This window comes from Delphinus delphis, chromosome 20 (assembly GCF_949987515.2).
Source record: "Delphinus delphis chromosome 20, mDelDel1.2, whole genome shotgun sequence".
In the NCBI taxonomy this organism is placed as follows: domain Eukaryota; kingdom Metazoa; phylum Chordata; class Mammalia; order Artiodactyla; family Delphinidae; genus Delphinus; species Delphinus delphis.
The window spans coordinates 57,625,350-57,647,697 of record NC_082702.1 but is presented as its reverse complement, the minus strand read 5'-3'; the positions used below and the strand labels follow the sequence as shown (position 1 = coordinate 57,647,697).

Here is a 22,348-nt window from a genome sequence, read left to right as displayed (position 1 = left end):
TGGCACTCGGGGAGCCCGGGTCGCTGGCTGCAGGCCCCCAGCGCCGCAGCTGGGCAGGCCTATGAGGCCGGCAAGGCCACGCTGGGCCCAGACGTGTCCCCGTGAAATGTTGGCGTCCGGTGAGGGAGGGACGGGAGGCCGGGTTTCCTCTTTCTGCCCCGCACTCCCCCGCCATCAGGCCCCAAGATGTGGGATACAGTGGACGACCCTTTTCTGGGTGCAGGCCCCTTACTCGACATCTCTCAGGGGCTTTCGGGGAGGCGGAATGAGGATGAGGCCTTTCTCACCAGTGCTACAAGCTGGTGCTCTCTCTTCAGTTCCACACCAGCAGGGCCCTGGCGGGACAGGCGGCCTCCAAGGAGGGCAGCCTAGGGACCGCCCTTGGAGCTGAGGGCCCTGGGGGCGGGCAAGGGCAGGAGCGAGGACACCCCGAGGTGCCTGCAGTGGGTAGGGGAGCGGGGAGACGCAGCACCCAGCCTTTCAGGTCCAGGCAGAGCAGGCTGCATCACGATGCCAGGTGGCTCCGGGAAGCTGGGGTCACCTGGGAAGAGGGTAGGGAGAGGCACACCCGCTTGCAGCAGATGCAGCCAAAGATTAGCGGGGCGGGGTGGCTACTGGGTTCCGGGTCGGGGCTCCTGTGCCCCGTCCCCAGCAGCAGACTTAAAGAGGGCTCCCCTGGGGCTGGACGAGGCCGGGACAAGCAGTGACTACAGACCTGTGCCTGGGAGGTCGGGTCAAGTCCTGGCCCGTGGGCCGCAGGGCCTGGCGGACAGCCTCCCTGGTACCCTCCTCCACGCTCTCCTGGCACCCGGGCCTGCCTCTGCCGGCATGTTCCTCCGGCTCCCTGTTCGGCTGAGCTCCCTGGCAGCCGGAATGGGCCAGGAGGAGGAAGGGGCCCCGTGATGACTGAGACAGACGCGGTGGAGGTGTGATGGGGACAGTGCTGGAGCGCTCATCCGAAACGGACAATTCCCACCTCCTTTTTTTTTTTTTTTTTAAGATTATTATTTTTTTCATGTGGACCGTTTTTAAAGTCTTTATTGAATTTGTTGTTACGGTATTGCTTCTGTTTCATGTTTTGGTTTTTTGGCCACAAGGCATGTGAGAGCTCAGCTCCCCGACCAGGGATCGAACCCACACCCCCTGCATTGGAAGGTGTAGTCTTAACCCCTGGACCGCCAGGCAAGTCCCTTCCCCCCTCCTTCTGTCGTAGTGCGGCTTCTGCTCAGGGCCGCCATGTATAGCGGCACAGACTGTACACTGCACAAAGGCACCCTGGCCTGGACTTCCTTCATCAGAGGACGCGGCACCTGCGTCTTTGTACAGAGATGCTGTCCACTACCTAAGCCTCCTGTGGGACTGTGCCCACCCAGAGGGCATCTTTTTAACAACAGATCTCCCCAAGGGGAAGACTTTTGTAGTTCTCGCCAAGCCACCTGCTCCAGCTATGGCCATGTTAATAGCAGCCCCAAGGTTACCGGCTTAAGACAATTTATCATGAGGGCTCCTGGCTCTGGGCAGTTGGGCTCAGGGGGTGGGTCCTGCTCAGGGTCTCACACAGCTGCAACCATGGGGCAGCTGGATCTAGTGAACTCTCCCAGCTTCTTGGTCCTGGGCTGGCATGGCGGGACTTGCGGGAGCTGGGCGGGCCTCTCCATGGGGTCTTCCAGAGGCTGGCAGTCTCAAGGTGGTCAGACTTCTTACAGGTCACTTCCTCCAGATTCTACTCGTCCAGCAGCCGCGGAGCGCACCCACATTCAAGGAGAGGAGTTGTAGGCCCTACGGACTTTGTGTGCCTATGTAAAGCCACCCTGTGCCACGTTGGGGTGGCAGCCCAAGGCAGGACCCAATACTAGAACCTGAAGGGACCTCAGAATGAGCAAAATCCCACCCCTTTCACAAGCCTCTAGCCTCGTCAGGAGCTAGAGGAGCTAGAGGAGCGTTCTTGGAGGGGCAGCCCGGATCACGGGGGATGTCGCTGTGCCGGGACAGGGTGTCCCGTGCAGGGCCTGGTGGCCCCTGGCGGGCGTGGGAAGGTGGGGTCTTGAAATGTGAGGGGAGTTCTGTCCTGTGTTTAGGTTCCACGTCTGTTCCATCAGCTGGGATGGACCAAGCCTCACAGCTTCCCAGGTGTGAAGGGCAGGGCTAGGAGCTGCCTCTGTGAGAGCGGTGGGGAAGGGGGCTTCCTGGCAGAGGTGGTCAGAGCCTCGGGAACCCACGGAACTCAACTTGTGACAGTGGGAGCAGGGAGGGGCTCAAGGGAGAAGGAGGGAGGCTGGGAAGAAGGACCAACACCGGCCGAAGCAGGGAGGCCAGAGCCCTGGGGTCCAGAAAGCAAGCAGTTCCCTGGCCGGGGAAGGACCCCTGCTTGTGACCTTGTCCACCACTCCCACCAGGTTGTGCTGGAACTTGTCAGATTGGGAGGAAACGGCCGAGAGGACGTAGACATGTTCGGCCCTCCTGGCGGGCACCCCGGGCCGCCCCGAGGTGCCGGGGTGTGGAGGCACTGGCCCCTTGGATGGGGGTAGCCCTGGTCCACGGCTGGTCTAGGGGACTTTCCGACAGGGCCATGCGGAGCCTAGGGGAGGGAGGTCCACACCCTGACAACCTGCTAAGCGGTGAGCGCCCGAGTCACACCCGTGGAATCAGCAGAGGTCCTTCTCCAGGCTTCTCTGCCAGGGGACCTGCAGCAGGCGGCCGTGCTTGCCACGGCTGTTTCCTGACCGGGCACCTCTAATCGGGGCTCCTGTGGCAACTTGGCCTGCCCTCCAGCCGCTGGTCACAGAAGCCACAGAGTCGGAAAGGCAGCCTGGGAGGTCTTCTTAGGCGAATGCACTCTATTAGAAAGAAGAGTAGACAGAGGCCGAGAGAGGGGAACTGTTCATCTAAAAGCCACGGTTACAGCTCCTCTCGTGTTAACTTTAAGTTTGTTATAAACGCAAACACTACAGAAACCCAAAGTCCTCGGCGGTGAAGTTCCCTCCCTCCCCCTCCATCCTCCTCCCTGTCGGGTCCTCAGAGGTAAACCTGGCTTCTCTCCCGGTAACATCTCCTCTCAGGGCTGGGGAGGACAGCAGTCTGGCTCTTCTTCTGGGGGAAGCTGTGAAATTAAAGCGTCCTCCACCCTCAGAATCTTGTGTGCACATTGGTAATTGTGCATTTCAGAGCAAGAGTGAGGCTTCTAGGGACAAGTTCCCTAAATAGCTCAGTATTGCCTCTCTTTCGAGTTTGGTTTGGGTTGGGTTTTTGAGAGCTGCTGTAACGAATTACCATAAACCGTGTGGTTTAAAACAATAGGAATGGATTGTCTCACAGTCCTGGGGGCCAGAAGTGTGAAGTCCAGGTGTCAGCAGGTCTGAGCTCCCCCCAAATGCTCCAGAGTAGAGCCTTCTGTACTGGTCAGGTTTCTCCAGAGAAACAGCCAACAGGATGGCTCCATATACAGAGAGATTTAGTCCAAGGAATTGCTCATGTGAGTGTGGAGGCTGACAGGCCCCAAGATCGGCACCCTGGACACCCAGGAGAGCTGTCATGTGGTCCCGGTCCAAAAGCCAGCATGCTTTAGACCCAGGAAGAACTGATGCTTCGGGTTCCAAAGGCAAGAGAAAACTGTTGTCCCAGTTCAAAGGCCATCAGGTAGGAAGAATTCTCTCTTACTCAGTGGAGGGTTAGCCTTTCTGTTCTGTTTAGGCCTTCAACTGATTGGACGAGGCCCACCCACATTACGGAGGGCAATCTGCTTACTCAGTCCACCAATCCACATTTTTTTTTAAATTTATTTTTGGCTGTGTTGGATCTTCATTGCTGCGCACGGGCTTTCTCTAGTTGTGGTGAACGGGGGCTACTCTTCGTGGCAGTGCGCAGGTTTCTCATTGTGGTGGCTTCTCTCGTTGCGGAGCACAGGCTCTAGGCGTGCGGGCTTCAGTAGCTGTGGCTCGCAGGCTCTAGAGCGCAGGCTCAGTAGTTGTGGCGCATGGGCTTAGTTGTTCCGCAACATGTGGGATCTTCCCGGACCAGGGCTCGAACCCGTGTCCCCTGCATTGGCAGGCGGATTCTTAACCACTGTACCACCAGGGAAGCCCCCACCAATCTACATATTAATTCCATCCAAAACACCCTCAGAGAAACACTTAGAGTAATGGTTGACCAAACTGCTGGGCCCAGTCAAGGTGACGGATAAAATTAATCTTCACACCTTTCCTGCCTCTTCCGGCTCCTGGGGGCTCCTCGTGTTCCTTGGCCTGTAGCCGCGTCTCTCCAATGTCTGCCTCTGTCCTCACGTGGCCATTGGAAAATCCAGTGTCTCTGCATCTCCAACTTCCCTCTTCTGCCTCTTTAAGGACACCAGTCATTGGATTTTGTAACTTGATCACATCTGCAAAGACCCTGTTTGCAAATAAGGTCACATCCCCAAGTGCCAGGGCTTAGGCCTATGGACATGCCTTTCAGGGGACACTAAATCCAGTGAGGGTGGGCCCTAGATCCAATCACTGGTGACCTTATATAAAGACACGTGAAGACACAGAGAGGAGGAGGCCTTGTGAAGATGGACAGAGATTGGAGGGATGTAGGTATAAGCCCAGATGCCGAGGACTGTCGGCCACCAGGGCTGGAAGGGTTAAGAACGGACCCTCTCCTAGACCTTTTAGAGGCAGCACAGCCCCGATGACACCTTGATTTTGGGCTTCTGGCCTCCAGGACGGGGAGAGAATCAGCTTCTGTTTTTTCAAGGCCCCCAGTTTGTGGTAATTTGTTCTGGCGGCCCCAGGACACTCAGACACCCTGTTGGTTCCTATTTCTAATATGTTCCTTTTTCTTTCTTTTATTAATTGTAGTATAGTTGATTTACAATATTGTGTTTCAGGTGTACAGCAAAGTGATTTATACATATTCTTTTTCAGATTATTTTCCATCATAGGTTATTACAAGACGTTGAACATAGTTCCCTGGGCTCTACGTTAATTCCTTGTTGCTTATCTATCTTATGTATGTCTAATATATTTCTGGTCCCTTTAATCTCTATGCCGACCTTGTTCGTTCTGTGTTTTCCTTGCCATTTGTTTCTGTCTTGGGTTTATTGTGAAATCAGGCTACCAGGAAAGTATCTGACTTTTTAAAAAAAATTTTATTTATTTTATTTATTATTTTTGGCTGTGTTGGGTCTTTGTTGCTGCACGCGGGCTTTCTCTAGTTGTGGCGAGCGGGGGCTACTCTTCATTGTGGTGTGTGGGCTTCTCATTGCGGTGGCTTCTCTTTTTGTGGAGCATGGGCTCTAGGCACACGGGCTTCAGTAGTTGTGGCATGCGGGCTCAGTAGTTGTGGCTCACGGGCTCTAGAACGCAGGCTCAGTAGTTGTGGCGCACGGGCTTAGCTGCTCCGCGGCATGTGGGATCTTCCCGGACCAGGGCTCGAACCCGTGTCCCCTGCGTTGGCAGGCGGATTCTTAACCACTGTGCCACCAGGGAAGTCCCAGTACCTGACTTTTTGACCAAAAGAACTAGAATCATCTTTTCTGATTATTTACGCACATGGACGGCGGTGTCTCGGGGCAGCTAGACAGCAGAAGGGTGAAGGTGAAGAGACAGGCCGTGGGGGACCACCCTCCTGGGCCTTCACCATCACCCGTGCCCACTCGCCGCCCCCCACGGCTCTGACTCCGGCCCAGAGCTTCCCCGTCAACGCAGGGACCAACGGCTGCCGGTCAGCCAAGACCCCATCCCCTCCTGCCCGCCTGCCGTGGGACCCTCAGCTGTTCCTTCCTCTCTGTGCTCTGTGACGCCAAGCATGTCAGCAAACCTGGGCACCTGGGTACTCAGCTTTGTCATCTGGACCACACCAGTGGCCTCCTGCCATGTGTATTAGTTTCCCTCTGGTGTAATTACCACCAGTGTCGTGTCTTAACACACACACATTTACTGGCTCACCGTTCTGAAGGTCAGGCGTTCAGTCTGGGTCTCAGGCGTTCAGTCTGGCTATGATCAGGGGATCGCAGGGCTGGTTCCTCTGGAGGCTCCAGGGGAGGATCCTCTGCCTTTTCCAGCTTCTAGAGGAGCCGCATGCCTTGGCTTGTGGCCCCGCACCGCTCCGACCTCTGCTTCTGTCCTCACCTCTCCTTCTCTGACTCTGACCTCCTGTCTCCCTGAGACAGATCCTCGGGAGGACATTGGGACCCTCGGACAGCCCAGGGTTGTCTCACCTCAAGGTCCTTCACTTAATCCCAGCTGCAGAGCCCCTTTTGCCACGTGAGGCCGCACATGCACAGGTTCCTCCTGGGGTCAGGTCGTGGTCACCCTGCCCACCTCCCCAGCCTGCTGTCACCCCAGAGTGGCCAGAGTGCCCTTTCTGCAGACGGCAGGCCCTTTCATGTCACAGCCCAGCTTACCATCCTCCTGCAGCTCCCCTTGGTGCTCAGAACAAAATCCAAACCCCTCTCTATGCCCACCGCCCGTGGGAGGTGGTCCTGTCCCCCCGCCAACCCCTCATCACAGCACAGCGGCCCCTGACACCCAAGTCACTCCAGCAGGGCCCGTCCTCAGGAGCCTCCCTGCCCCTGCCCTGAAGGAGGCCCCGTCCTGCCTACCAGGCTGCCCTGTTTCATTCATTCCCCCATTTATCATTGTCCCAAACTACCTGTGGCTCCGTTCACCTGTTCCTGTCTGTCCTCCTCCGAGGACCAGCTGTGAGTTCCGTGAGAGCCGAGGCCTCTGTGTGCCCAGAGCGTGCCGACCACACTCACCAAATATTTGTAAAGCGACGAGGAATTCCAGCAGGGGCTAAAGCCGGCCCATCGCCGGTCTTGGCACGGAGCATTGTCCAGTTCCCGGCCAGTTATTCAGACACACAAAGAGCTCTTGGCCTCGGCGGGGGAAGAACAGAAGGGGCAGTGTCCTGTGTAGAGACTCAAGTCTCGGCCTCTGGGCGTTCATTGTGCCACTTCAGCAAATGAGGTTCCCTCCAACTGTAGCAAAGTGATACCAGGAGCGGAGACGCTGTGCTCCTCTCTTGTCCCCCCTCCGCCCCCATCGTCTGGGAACCTTGCTCGTTTGACCTCCACCCCCAAATCTGAGCTTGGCCTTGGCTCCCGGCGGCAGAGAATAATATTTATTGGCGGGGCGCCACAGCTCGGCCGAGCTCTGTAACGACGAGATAAACGGCACCTGCATCTTGGCAGTAGAGTGTGACTGGTTCCTCCGGGTGGGAGAGCCTCGGGGAGCATGGAGGGCGGCGATGCTCAGAGACAAATGGCGGCCGCGCCCGGGAGGCGCGCACGGCCAGGTCCCAGCACGTGTGCCGTTCCTGCCCTCCGTCCCAGGGACCTTCACACAGTCTCGCGTGGCTGTTAATTATAGCGAGTTATAGGATTACCTCCGGAGAATGCAGTGTTGCATGATTTTGCCTAGGGCTGAAAAGATGTGTCCACCAGCCAAGTAGATGGAAGGCCAGGGAAGCAAAAGTCTTCTCTGAGGTAATAGAAATGGAAACCCTAATGTGAGTTTATTTTCATTTGCTCCCCCAGGAAGGAGCCCTCTGGGGTCCTGGAGACCCCTGAGGAGCCCGGCCAAGAGGCCAAAAGCAAACACCCAATGAGAAGGACCCGGCTTGCTTTACACGGGAGAGGGTCCACGGAGCCCAAGAGGGTCACACAGAGCCTCCAAGAGGCTGCGGGGCGGGGGCTGCTGTAGGAGTTTGCCATCAGGAGACCCCCACCTACACCACCACTCTGGGTGGGCGTGTGAAACACATTTCACACGGGAAGTTCTGCATCCTTGTCAAGACTCATTTGTATCACAGGATGGACAGTTGAAACTGACTCGTGACCATCTCATGGACGGAGGGACCCTGCACATCAGCTGGTGCCTCATGGGCCACCCAGGACCACGGCCTCGGATGCTCAGGGCATGACCCGCTCCCCTCTTCTGGCCTTGTTTGTTGAAACCTGCAGGATCCTATGCGCTAATTCCCAAGGAATGAAACAGCCGGAGGGACCCCGGAATGCCGGACTCTCATTCCAGCGGATTAATGGCTCTCCCAATCCGATTGCACAGGTTTCAGAAGCTGCTTCCCTCCCACTTGACTCTCCTACTGGTCTTTGGTTCCTCCTGCCTCCCAGGCAGGAGTCCTGGGTTGGAATAAGGGAAACTGCTGAATGCAGACTTGCGGGCCATGTAGAACACAAGCAAAGAGCGTGAGTGGCTCCTGACACTGCCCTTTGGTCCAAAGATCTGCCAGTCTTTTTAAAATGCAATTGACAAACAATAACTAGTTTGGCTTTGCCTTTTGAACTGGAGGCCCCTGGTAACTGGGCAAAACCCTGCCAAAGAACTGAGGTGACCCCAGAAGGAGCCAGCAGCAGGGGAGGCCGGCCATGCCAGACGTCAGAGTTGATGTGAGAGATCAGGAGCTGGTCTCGAGATGCCCAGACCGAGCTCCCACAGGCCCTGAGCAGTTCGGCAGTCAGTGAAAGTGCAAGCCATGTCCTGGTTTCCTCCTTACTTTCACCTCCTGCGGCATAAAATGTACCGAAGCCATCTCTTTGGGGATTAAAGGAAAGTGTAGGTTTTCTGAGAAGTTACAACATGTCCGAGCTCTTGCCCGCACATTACTTTGCACGCGCTGCTCCTTTCTGATGACACCTGGAAGCTAAGCCCCTTTTCTCTCCCTGCTGCTCTGTCATCTCCATCCTCTGCATTTCTATTTAAATTTAGAATCAGCTGGTCAGTTTGCATGCGCACGGCCCGCACATGCGCACAGGACCCCCTCTGGGATTTTTGTTGGGTGGCACTGAATCTATAGGTCAGTTTGGGACCAATGGACACCTTTCTGCTGTTGAGTCTTCCCTCACTTATTCACATCTGTGCCTCCACCTCCTCAGGGCTCCTTAAATTTCCCCTCAGTGACGCTTTGTGGTCCTCAGTGTCGAGGTCTTGCACATCTTTTGTTCCATTTCTTCATTGGCATTTGACCTTTTTTGATGCTCTTATAAACGGTAACTTTTTTTTTTTTTTTTTGCGGTACGCGGGCCTCTCACTGTTGTGGCCTCTCCCGTCGCGGAGCACAGGCTCCGGACGCGCAGGCTCAGTGGCCACGGCTCATGGGCCCAGCCTCTCCGCGGCATGTGGGATCTTCCCGGACCGGAGCACGAACCCGCATCCCCCGTATCGGCAGGTGGACTCTCAACCACTGCGCCACCAGGGAAGCCCCTAAATGGTAACTTTTTTTTTCCTCCAGGGGAAAGCACGAACGCAGTCTTCCACTACCACAAACTATGCAGTCGCGTTTCCCACACTTGGGGAAATCGCAGAAGTCATCACGCCCGGAGTGCAGTGGATGAGCTTCACCCTGGGAAAGCCGCCTTTGTGATCATGGTATCTCCCCTTCCAGCTAAGTACATAAATGGTAACTTTCGAAGATTTTTATTTTCTGTTTGCTTGTTGCTGCTATATATATAAAAGAAATTTGTATGTTAATCTTGTATCCAGCAATCTAGCCACATTTAAGTGTTAATTCTAATCGATGATTGGTAAACTCTTTTGGTAAACTCTACGTTATGTTGTGTCTGAATAATGAGAACTTACTTTCTCCTTTCCCAAGGCTTATGCCTTTGATTTCCTTCTCCTGCTGTTTCACGCTGGCTGTGTTAAATGGATGGGGTGAGAAAGGATGTCACAGCTTTAGCTATTTCTTCCCCCTTCCCCCCCATTAACAAGCTTATGAAGGATTCTGGGAAGATTGAAGTAGTAACATAGTTTTTGGATATTCCAAGAGCCCCGCTTAAAAACAGGTAGTACACCAGATAGAAAAAGAAAAATTCCCGAGAGTATATGGTGGAGTTTCCCAGAGGCCACGTGACATGCTACAGCCCAACAGATTAAATGCACAAGCAGATGTAAGAATCCAACTGTCTTCTTTTTTTCTTTTAGTTAAAGGGGTGGGTTTTGTTTATTTGGGTTTTTTTGTTTGTTTTTTCTTTTTTGGCTGTACCACGTGGCTTCCGGGATCTTACTTCCCCTATCAGGGATCGAACCTGTGCCCCCTGCAGTGGAAGCTCAAAGTCCTAATCACTGGACTGCCAGGGAAGTCCCAAGAAGTCAACTGTCTTCTATTAATCCAGACATTAAGACATTTGCAAGGACATGAAACAATGACACTTTTGTTACTAAATGTTGTGTTTTCAGAGATATAGTTACTTTTTATTAAAAAATGTTTTTTATGTTAACATGTAATAGGATTATTATTGCCATTTTAAGTGAATGAAGAAATATATCTTTAAAATAAAAAACATTCCATGGACAACATCTATAGCAAAACAAGGAGCTAAGGTGTTCCCACACAGCCTGGAGCCTCAGTGCGTGGGGTTGAGCCTCTGTAGGCCCAGACCGTGGGGTGCGGGGTCTGTGCGGAGAGAGCAGAGGGCAGTTACATGCTGAGTGTAGGGCCCCCGAACGCCCACAAGTGCGCCCTGCACAGCGCGGCAGCAGGCCAGGTTGACATCAGCAGGTGAAGCTGGCAGAGGCGTGGCTGCTGGGATAGTGGGGTGAGTGCGGGGCAACCTGGTCGTATCTGAAGGGGCTGGAATGGTCCAGGCCCTGTGAGCTCTCAAAATGGCCAACCTGGGCCTCCTTCCAGGACAGAGCCCTACGTGGGGAGAAAACCGCAGGGCTGGGATCAGAGTTAAGCAGGACAGGGAGTATGGGGACAAATGAGGGAGACGGTGGGGATGAAAGGGGAGCTGCTGCCATGTGTGTCAAAATCACATGAGACCAACAGAAGGAGTGTGTCTATGAAATAGGAAAAGCCTTTGAACCAGGTCTCCTGCTAAAAGCTCATGAACATTACATTCACATAAAAAGCAACAGAAAGGGCTTCCCTGGTGGCGCAGTGGTTAAGAGTCCGCCTGCCAATGCAGGGGACACGGTTCGAGCCCTGGCACGGGAAGATCCCACATGCTGCGGAGCAGCTAAGCCCGTGGGCCACAACTACTGAGCCTGCGCTCTAGAGCCCGCGAGCCACAACTACTGAAGCCCACGCGCCTAGAGCCCGTGCTCCGCAACAAGAGAAGCCACCGCCATGAGAAGCCCGCGCACCACAACGAAGAGCAGCCCCCGCTCGCCGCAACTAGAAAAAGCCCGTGTGCAACAATGAAGACCCAACGCAGCCAAAAATAAATAAATAAATTCATTAAAAAAAAAAAAAGCAACAGAAAACTATCAAGGTCAAACCCCATACAAAGTTACTACAGGAAAAATGAGAATAAGCAGCAGAATGACGTTCCTACAGAGAATGAGGAGACTTAGAAGGAGGTGCTGAAAAAAGATAAAAACTGAAACATGCTGTTTCAAAATAAGCTAAAAATATTTAGGACAATGATACAAAATATGAGAAAAACACCATTATAAGTCGATTTTTAAAACTCAGAAATGACAGACTCCAGAAAAGAATTAAAAATAAAAGAAAAGGGGGCTTCCCTGGTGGCGCAGTGGTTAAGAATCCACCTGCCAATGCAGGGGACACCGGTTCGATCCCTGGTCCGGGAAGATCCCACATGCCACGGAGCAACTAAGCCCATGCGCCACAACTACTGAGCCTGCGTTCTAGAGCCCGTGAGCCACAACTACTGAAGCCCGCGTGACTAGAGCCCATGCTCCGCAACAAGAGAAGCCACCACAATGAGAAGCCTGTGCACTGCACCGAAGAGTAGCCCCCGCTCGCCGCAACTAGAGAAAGTCCACGTGCAGCAACGAAGACCCAACGCAGCCATAAATAAATAAACAAATAAATAAACCAAAAAAAAATTAAACAGAAAAAGAAAAGAAAAGGGATGTCCCTGGCGGCCCAGTGGTTCAGATTCCACGCTTCCACTGCAGGGGTCAGTGGTTTGATCCCTGGTCGGGAATTAAGATCCTGCGTGCCAAAAAAAAAAAGAAGAAAAAATCATTTCCTAAGTGAAGACTAAATTAGAAGAAACACAAGAGTCAATAAACACCATAAATAATGCTTTAAGAGAAGTAGAAGGTGAGAAGGAGAAATGTTTTAAAATTCAAAAGGAAACAAAGAATGTGGGACAAATTAGTTCAGGGATATTCTAATTCCATCATCCCAGGTGTCCTTGAGACTCCTAATCCCCTAGTGAGCTCACGGAGGGAATGGGGTTGGCCAAGCCAGAGGCTGGCTTTTTAAACTATATCTTTATATCTATATATTCTTTCGGATTCTTTTCCCTTGTAGGTTATTACAAAATATTGAGTAGAGTTCCCTGTGCTATACAGTAGGTTCTTGCTGGTTATCTATTTTATATGTAGTAGTGTGTTGGCTTTTTAAAACAATAGCCTTTATTGTTTGGAGCAGTTATAGGTTCACAGCAAAATCAAGCAGCAGGTCCAGAGTCCCTGCTCACCCTGCCCTGCATGGACTTCCTGTACCACGGTCCTGCACCTGGTACAGTCACCCAGGTTTATTCTCTCTCTAGGTTGGGGGTGACTTCTTTTTTTTTTTTTTAAATAAATTTATTTATTTTTATTTTTGGCTGCATTGGTTCCTCGTTGCTGCGCGCGGGCTTTCTCTAGTTGCCACAAACGGGGGCTACTCTTTGTTGCGGTGCGTGAGTTTCTCATTGTGGTGGCTTCTCTTGTTGCGGAGCACAAGCTCTAGGCACGCGGACTTCAGTAGTTACAGCGCGTGGGCTCAGTAGTTGTGGCTCGCGGGCTCTAGAGCGCAGGCTCAGTAGTTGTGGCCCACAGGCTTCGTCGCTCCGCGGCATGTGGGATCTTCCTGGACCAGGGCTTGAACCCGTGTCCCCTGCATCGGCAGGCGGATTCTTAACCACTGCGCCACCAGGGAAGTCCTAGGTTGGGGGTAACATCTGAGGCCACTGCTGCATGGTGAGAGGGGGTTTGTTCTGGTATCATTGTCCTGAGTAGATGGAGGTGGAAGTGGATGTGGGGTGGCCATGGGGAACCAGGGAAAGGGACGGTCACTGAGCCAGGGCACACCTCAGCGGGAGCCGGAGGGGCTGGAGTGGGTGTCACCGTGCTCCCGGCCTGTCCCAGGTACAGAAAGCTCCTGGGCCGAGAGGCCCCTGTAGCCCGGGGCTCGGGGCCTGGACGAGGGCAGCAGATCCCTGGTCCTGGCTGCATGCCTGCGGCCCCAGTGGCTTCTCCTTGTGCTGTTCCTGGATGTTCCCAGATTTGCAGAATCAACCCAGGGGTATTCTGCAAGGCCAACACGGGGGGAAGGGGAAGGGGGAAGACTAATTTGGGCAGTGCATGTGGAGTGAACTGTAGCTCGGGCCTGGGGGGGAGCAGGGAGAGGGCACAACCATGGGTACGGAGCTCACAGGCAGAGCCACTGCCCGGTGCGCGGCACAGGACTCAGCGCCTCAGCCTCAACCGCCTCCCCAAGCTCCGCCCTCCCGGGTGTGCAGGGGCCACGAGCTCTCCCAGCCCAAGCTTGTATAGAGGCCACTGCAGAAAGACCGGGACCTGGGTAAGACACTGTCCACTTTCTCAGTTCTGGCCTGAAGGGCCGAGCGGCTCCGGGTGAGCGACTCAGAACGCTGCTCAGTTATGCGGCCCCGCAAGGTCACTGCAGCTTTTACTGTGGTCACTGATTCAGAAAACCAGTGCTCCTCAGACCCCTGGCTTTGGCCGCATTTGACAATCACATGAAATAAGGATCGTCCCGTGGAGGAAATCACTAACACTCCCGGCTCCCTGTGGCCGGCGGCCCCTGAGCGGGAGAAACAGGTAACTCAGTGTTCCCTTTGGTGCACGGTGGGGACATTTTGATCTTTGCATCCCTTACCTAGGGGTTTGTTTTGGTTTTCTGAGTGGAACTCCATGACCTTGGGCAGCTGGAGGAAGGTATCCTGGTTACCTGGTTACCGGGAGACCAGTGGTGGAGGAGGGCCCGGCCTAGGCAAGATTCTCTTACAGATTCCCTTCCTTTTTTTTCGAGTAAAGACCTCATCTCGCTGCATGGACGTGAGTCTTAAATGATGTCCTGTGTCGGTGCTTCAGCTATGGGGCTCGGGGGAAACTCTGGGGGGCGGGGTGGGCATCAGTGAAACACAGCACGAAGATCTGTGCTATTCCAGGCATGGGTGGGGAAGGGGCAGAAAGGGCCACAGTCACAGGAGTGAGGGGAACTCTCTAAGTAATGGGACTCTCAAAAAAACCTTTAATCCCTAATGGCACCCAAGATTCTAGACGATTCCCACCCCAGAGAACTCTGAATCTTCACCGCTCAGCAGTGAACAGTGCTGAGCAAAGCCCGGGGTATATACTAAGTAGTGAATGACTGATACTCAGAATCTCGAGAGCAAGGCGACGGGAGCGGTGAGGACAGAGGGTACCCCAAAGGGACGGAGGACAGCCATTGTGGAGGCTGGATGGGGAGAGGCCAAAGGAAGGCCTTCCAGGGCTTCCCTGGTGGCGCAGTGGTTGAGAGTCTGCCTGCCGATGCAGGGGACGCGGGTTCGTGCCCCGGTCCGGGAGCACCTGGAGCAGCTGGGCCCGTGAGCCATGGCCGCTGAGCCTGCGCGTCCGGAGCCTGTACTCCGCAACGGGAGAGGCCACAACAGTGAGAGGCCTGCGTATCGCAAAAAAAAAAAAAAAAAAAAGGAAGGTCTCCATTGTAGCCCAAAGACATTTCTGAGACAGCCGGACACTTCCACTCAGGGCGTTTCTCCCAAGAGCAGCAGGTGGGGCCTTCTGGGTGGGAGCCACACCAGGTGGGCAGGGGTGCTTTGCAGTCCGCACTCTGAGAAGTGATCTGCATCTAAATGCAACATTGTGACGTGCATGGGATCCTGAATGGGACCAGACAAAGGATATGAGTGGTGTTGACTTAAAAAAATATTCACAACCTAAAAGTTGAGAGTTATGTTTTATTCGGCAGGAATTTTTAGGACTTCAAGCCCAGGAGGCAGCATCGCAAGTAACCCTGAGAGAACTGCTCCCAGGAGGCGAGGGCGGGTACAGCCAGATTATATCGAAGTTTTGCAACGAAATGCAGGTAGTCTGAACGTCCAAAGATTATTGTTAATTAAAGGAAAACCAGATATCTCAAGTTAAAGGAATTTAGCGGTTTTCTATGTATGGGAAGATGCAAGAGTCTGGGCTCACTGAACTCATTCCTTTGATATGCACCTCAGCTCTCTGGGGCCAGTATCCGCAGTTTTCACCTCCTGAGTTTCCCCAGGGCTCACCATGGGGAGTGGCTGCAGTCTGATGGCTGCTAGGTGGCAGGTATTCTTCTCTTTCCAGAGTTCCCTCAACGGCTCACCACTGGCAGTGGCTGCAAGCGCTGACGACTGACATCCTTTGTTTACTGATATGGCAGAAAATACTCCACTTCTCAGTGAGGACACCAGCCAAGTCCAAGTAACGTCTGCAGTTTAGCTACCAGTCATGTTCCCGTGTTGGTTTCTCCATTTTGACCGACTTACCATGCCCTGGAAGATGAACACACAAAAACTCGGAACTATCTTTGCAACTTTTTTGCAAATCTAAAAGTATTCCAAAGGAAAAGTATCTGATTTAAAAAAAAAAAAAAGGAGCCAAAGGTGAAAGCAATAGTAAGGCGCGGGAGGGGAGAGGGCAGGTGCGGGGGCAGGTGCAGGGGCAGAGGGCAGAGGGTGAGGCCGGAGAGCCCATTATAAACCCGGTGGAGAGAGCCGCGTGGGTCTGACTGCAGGAAGCACAGAGGTGGGTCGGCTCTAGTTCTTTCCGACACGTTGATGACGGAGATGACGTCATCATCATCATCGGAGATGACAGTGTTGAAGGTTGAGATTTTAAGAACAAACAGTTGGCCTCCACGTGAGCCCTTGGTACCGCTGTCCTCACCTGGCAGGCAGGAGGGAGGATTCTTCCTGTGCCCAACGATTGAGCAAACAGTAATTTACAGGTTTCCATAGACATCTGAAGACACTGGGTGACTGTGCCGCCAGGGATTGCAAACAACCCTTTTCCCAGACATCACCCCCCCACACCCCCGTCATCTTTCCAGATTAGGAAAGCCTGGCCGACTCCTCTGGGGCCCCAGGGCTCCGGCTGTGCCTGCCCAGGTGTCCTATCTGAAGGCTGGCAAGCCCGGTCCTCCCTCGGTTCATCCTACAAAACGATCACAAAGCCTGCACCGAAACCGCTCTTAAAAACGCAGCTTCTGGGACTTCCCTGGCAGTCCAATGGTTAGGACTCTGAGCTGCCAATGCCGGGGGTCCAGGTTCGATCCCTGTTCGGGGAACTAACATCCTGCAAACCACGCGGCGCGGCCAAAAAAACCCTCGAAAAACCAAAAACCAACGCAGCGCCTAACACGTTATTCATCAGGGAGGTAAGTTAGTTCGAAGAGCTACTTTTCCGAGCCTCCCGTCCCGGCCCCTCTTGGCTCCCTGCCTGGGGACCAGCCAACCTCCAGTGTGACAGGCGCAGGGGGCACAGTTCGTGCCACGGAGAGCCGTGGCTGCTCCTACTTCCAGTGCCGGGGGCTTTCCTGCGGGCTCAGCCCTGGCAGTGGTGAGTCCCAGGCCCTCCTCCCGGACGCCATGCGGGGATGATGCAAGGTCAGTGTCACATGGCCTGCGGCCGTCTGTGGGGAAAGGCTGACCTCTGGTGGCCAGTTCCCATATTGCTGGCTCCGTGCTTCTCCCGGCTTCCATGCTGTCTGCATCCCCCCACGGGAGCCTGGGGACACCAAGGCTTGTCCGTCCCGTCCGGGGTGACCCAGGCCCTCCCCACCCCACGGGCGCCTTCCTGGCTGGGGGTCATGAGGGTGTGTGGGGTAGGGTGAGCTCACCCCTCAGGCCCCTTTCTCCCTGTGCGGACTGTGTCCACAGCCCCGTGGCCCTGGGCCTGGCTCCCGGCTATGGGTTCTGGTGGTCCACTAGGACCATGGGGCTGCTCCTCAACCCTAAGGGAGCTCCGTCTGCCCTTGCTGAGCCCAGATTCCCCAGTCTGCGTCCTTCCGTCCTCGGCCCAGGAGAGGGTCCGGTCGGCTCTGTCTCAGCAAAAGCCAGAAGGTACTCAGCCTGCCCTGCCCTGGCCACTCGGACCAAAGTGGCCTGATGCTAAGACAAAACGAGACACCCCTTTCTGCCTTTAAGAATATTGTCACCAAGTCATTATTTTATCACCAAGTAATGCTGACAGCAGACCCTTCGATGCCTCCTCCGTGTCAAGGGTCAGAAGTGGGGAGGGGTCAGGGCAGGGGGAGGATGCCCAGTTCACATAGTACCTGGTAATTTCCTTTTTTTTTTTGGTTGCACGGTGCAGCACGTGGGATCTTAGCTCCCCGACCAGGGATCGAACCTGTGCCGCTTGTGGTGGAAGCGTGGAGTCTTAACCACTGGACTGCCAGGGAAGTCCCAGTACCTGGTAATTTTTAATGAGGTAAGTCTGGTGACTGGGTTTTCTCTCTCTCTTTTTCTTGTTCTTTTATTATTATTATTAAACATATACTAATGTGAACATTTCCCATGTGCCTGTGGGTAGAGCCCCTGCTAGGCGGCCCAGCCTGTGACAGATGTTTCCTCATCTTTATTGGGGTATTTCAGAGGTATCCCAGGAAGACGGGGTCATCTGCCAGCCAGGAAGCAACCATTAATGTCAAATGCACAGCAATGGGTCGGTGAGCAGGTTGTAGTGACCATGAGCCTTGCATGCCACCCACTCGAGAGTCTGCAGTTTCATATCCGTGTCCCAGAGAGAGCACCCCCTAAACCTACTTTCTGGGAGGTGGGCATTGGCTCCCAAGACCCCACCTGCTGTAGCACTGCTCTTACAGGCTTGCTACGTTTTTTGGATGAATCGAGGGTAACATTAAATACATTACTGTAGGGGAACAAAATTTGCAGGCCAGAGACACCCAAAATGTCTCTGGCCTGCAAATTATTTCAAGCTGAGAACAATCAAGACACCAAAAGACTTCGGGAAGAAACTTTGACCTTCCTCCCACTGCCCGAAGGATTTAGACAGAGGGCTTGTTCCCAGAATAGAGCTATCACCCGATGTGTCTGCAAAGAATATGGGCCAGGCGTGGAGATGAGAGTCCACTCAGCGACCCATTGTCTCTGCCCGGCCCAGCAAACAGATATTTACCAAATATCTCCACGTGAATGACCTTCCTTCCCTTTGAAGTCCCAAACCACTACACTCACCATCCTCGTTTGTGTTTAGCTGCAAATGGTATTTAGGGCGAGGGTTTCGGCCATTTTGGTGAGTTACTCAGCTTCTTTTCTGGATCTCTCCCATGTACACGTGTTATTAATCTTTGATTTTTCTCCCGTTAATCTGTCCCATGCCCATCCACTTCATAGACCAGGCAGAAGAACCTAGAAGGTAGAGGAAAAGTCTTCCCCGACATGACTCGTGTAAACATATGCCCCAGGTCCTCACCAGCATTTGGTATTGTCAGCGTTCTGGGTTTCGGGCGTTCTGATGGGTGTGTGGAGGCGTCTCCTGGCTGTTTTAACTTGCAATTCCCTGATGACGTGTGATGTGGAGCATCTGCGTTACTTATAAAATCACTAGTTAATGCTGGCATCCTCGAGAGAGGTTATCTGAGAGACCGGGAGGTAAGACACTTGGATGGGGTGTTAAGGCGTCGGAGTGGAGCCCCGCCTGGGAGGGTCCGGGGGCAGCACAGCATGAGGGCCTTGTACAGCGTCAGAGCAATTTCACCGGCGTCACGATTTTGCCTTTGATCAGCTTCCACGCATTCCCCGGAATAACCTACTTTTTGTTTTTCCTCTCAACGTTGACAGTGTTTCCGGGGCCCATCGGGGCAGAATTCCGCTCTGTCCACCCCAGGCCTTCCTTCTCAGGCCAGAAGGAGAAACACTAAGAAAGGAAGGGGGGCGGGGGATGGAGAGAGAAAGAAAGAGACAGAGAGAAAGAAGGGAGGAAGGGAGAGTAAGGAAAAGAAGTTGCCCGCCACTCCACGGCTACAAGTATCGAGCCTTCGGCCCCTGCAGTCGCCCACCAACAGTGAGGGGAATTCAGGATGGAAGAAAACCAGGAAGCACTCTGTGCCTTGGATACAGACCCCTTAGATAGTGAAGTTACACATCTAAGGAAAAGTTTCAATGACCCCAGATTCTTGCATCTTTCCACACCTAGCAAAGCACACTAAAATCATTCACTTGAGATGTCCGTTCTTTGTGATTAGCAGTAATCTTTTCATGCTTGATCACACGAATTGCTATATATCCTGGCTTCTCCCTTACCTCTTCTGAGAGGGGTATATAGTCCTCAGGAAGGTCCCCGAATCAACTTAACTGACAACTTTTACGCTGTGCCTTTTCCTTTCAGTCAAGAGAAGGGAGGAAGGAAAAACAGCAAGTGTGAGACAGGAATCGGGGTGAGAGCCTACCCCAAACCCCTTAGAGTTGAACAGTTTGCTATGAGAGGATCAAAGCTGCTTCACAGGGAAGATAGGACAGGCGTCTTATTCAAAATGTGTCGACTGTGCACTTATTCACTGGTCCTGTGTTCCTCTAATAGACCTTTCTAGATCTTCATTTTTATCTCCCTTGAGTTTTGATTTCCCACGTGTGTGGTTCTTAGTCTTTGGGGATGAATGATTACAGGACATTACTGTGAAATATTTGAGCAGCTCAAACATTCCCCTCCTCTGACCATGCTGGACAGACCTTCTCTGCGTCAAGTCGTGGTGTCATGTGGGGGCTTTGATTCATTCACTGTTTATTCATAATTTATTAACATTTAGCAAATAGTGCAACATTTTTGTCCTGGGGATACAAAGGTGAATAAGATACAGCCTGAGGGAGACTGACACCTAGCGGAGGAGAGACACAGCACATGGATAACTATAAAGCGGTAAACTCCTAGCGTATCCTGGGGACCGTTCCAGGAAATGCGTTCATGGGAAAATTTTGACTTACTTGGAAATCAGATAACATGAACATTATTCCTGGCATGCCTTTGAAATACTGGGCACCACTTAACCAATTCTCCAGTCCGGTCTTTGAGTGCTTTGTAACAACGTAGAACTCTCAGGTTTTGATGAGAAGCCTTTGCTGCATTTCACATGTTTTAGATTAATTGCATCATTCATGAATGACGCAGTTAATGGCCAAGGATAGGAGGATGTGGTTAGGTCTCTGCCGAGAACCTAGGTTTCAGAACTGCGTTTCCGTGAAGGGTTAACACCTGGCCCCCTCCAGATGGCCTGAGGTCAGAGCCTCTCTGGAAGAGGCGAGAGAACAGCCCTTCTGGAGAATTAGAACGTTTAGTGCCCTGCGATCTATTTTCAAAGCCAGGCAGCTGGAATTTAAGGGGCTATGGCTGTGAACCCTGAGCATAAGTTGTTGACTGTGAGATGATCAGGCTTGAAAACCGAGCTGGTTCCTGGGTCAGGCAGGATTAAAGGGCCAGATGCTCAAAAGAGTGATATTATGGGGATTTAAAAACTCAACTTAGGGCTTCCCTGGTGGCGCAGTGGTTGAGAGTCCGCCTGCCGATGCAGGGGACACGGGTTTGTGCCCCGGTCCGGGAAGATCCCACATGCCGCGGAGCGGCTGGGCCCGTAAGCCATGGCCGCTGAGCCTGCGTGTCCGGAGCCTGTGCTCCGCAACGGGAGAGGCCACAACAGTGAGAGGCCCGTGTACTACAAAAAAAAAAAAAAAAAAAAAAAAAATCAACTTAAAGAATCACCAATATCTCCAACTATTTGGGCAAGGAGTTTTACCTTTTTAAAAACAAATTTAACCTTGGGGACAGATTTGCAGTTTCGCATGCTGCGTGTTCTCTAGGCTGGTGCCTCGGAATCTGCGTGCAGGAGAGCTGGCTTTGGGCTGCGTTTGGGTAGGTTTAGGGGACACAGTGGCCGGGAAACTGAGCAGTTGCAGGCTCACAGGGCGGCACGCAAGGTCGTTGGCTTCATCGCAACCTGTTCCCTGACTCGCTGTGATGTTACGGGTCCGTTTCGAGTTTACAGTTAACATACCCAGCATGGCTCTGTCTTTTGTTGCATTTCCTGCACTATTATCTAGGTTTTGGCGTTTCCCCCTCCCCAGTTTTGGCCTCTGATGACTTACAGAATGTCCCTGATCCTCACGTGTTGGCTCCGAGATGGGTGATAAAGAAGATGGGGCGACGGCAAGGATGAAGAAACCCTGCACGTGTGAGCCAAGCAGATGAGTGAAACTACAACGCAGATCTTTGCTTAAAATCAGTCAGCAGGAAACTCCCCCCCCATGCTAAGCGTGGATGTGCGTGGGAGCGAAGAAAGACAGGCTGTGCCTGTATTTTCCGAATTTTAAAAGTTAGTGTATTAATGACACGCTGAAAACTACCATGTAAAGACTGAAGCCGTGCTGTAATATGGTAGACTAGTTATCTGGACCAATCCTCCCATTCAAACTAGAAAATGATGGATAAATGTTGAAATGAGTCTTCTTAAAGGCATCAACAAGGAGTAAAGAATCACCAAATCGGAGCCTAATGGGAGGTACATACAGAAAGAAAACCGAGTAGAGGCTGGGCTCCGAGACGGCTTCTGCTTCCGGCATGGGCAAGTGTTGCCGTGTTTGACTTGGGTTTGACAGCCTCGAAGGGCAAGGAGAAAGCTCAGCAAATCCACGGCTGTCCCAGGAGGGGGCTACAGGGCCATTCCCTGCAGATGAAGCTGAGGTGCCAGAGCTGTGCCTGAGGATGAGGGAGCAGCAGAAGTAAGCCTGCTGCCCAGAATGCCGGGAACAGAGAAAGTCACTCCAGTGCCGAGCGGGGTATGTGGGAAGGCAAGGTCCCTGAGATACTGTAACCACATCCAGGCTTTCCTTGGATTCTCAGCCTCAATTTACATCACCTGGGTTGTCCAAAAGAAACTTAAGATACTAAACTGGACTCAGGATGTCATGAGCTGGCAGTGTCCGAGGCTGTCTGGCAGAAGCAAAAGCAATTACCCTTGGGAAAAAGATGCTTTCGCTGAAATCTTTCAAAGGTTATTCACAAGCAGTTCTTCAAGGATACGAGCAGCGTCACTGCAGCACAGACTGATGAACATACATTATTTAAGGACAAGACCAGCTTGAAAACATCTTCAGGGAACTGAAAGCTATAAAAGGGATCCAGCAGATTTGAGAAAAATTGAACCTCTGAAAATTACTCATCATAATAAAAAATTATATGGACAAGTGAGACAGATGTGATGGGGCTGAGCAAAGAATCCATGAACCAGCAGATAAACCAGGAGGAATTATCTAGAATGCAGCATAGAGGGACAAACAGAGCGAAAATGGAGAAGAGAGGTTAAGAGACCCAGAAGAGAGAGACGAGGGGGCAACAGCGTCCTCTGAAGAGAGGATGACAGAGAAATCCCAGACCTG

The 22,348-nt window shown here is 52.9% G+C and overlaps 1 protein-coding gene and 1 non-coding gene across 3 annotated transcripts in view; one reads left to right on the top strand and one right to left on the bottom strand.

Moving 5' to 3' along the window:
• SLC7A5 (solute carrier family 7 member 5) overlaps positions 1-10,287 on the top strand; it is a 60,961-nt gene extending 50,674 nt beyond the window's left edge. For both annotated transcript variants that reach the window (XM_060000709.1, XM_060000712.1), the window contains exon 10: positions 9,229-10,287. In XM_060000709.1, coding sequence (XP_059856692.1) covers positions 9,229-9,449 — 221 coding nt within the window. In that variant the 3' untranslated portion in view covers positions 9,450-10,287. The remainder of the gene's footprint in view (positions 1-9,228) is intronic.
• On the bottom strand, positions 9,226-9,389 carry LOC132417387 (U1 spliceosomal RNA). The gene has a single exon (XR_009517825.1). It is a non-coding gene; the product is annotated as a U1 spliceosomal RNA (small nuclear RNA).
• Positions 10,288-22,348: the final 12,061 nt, after the last annotated feature.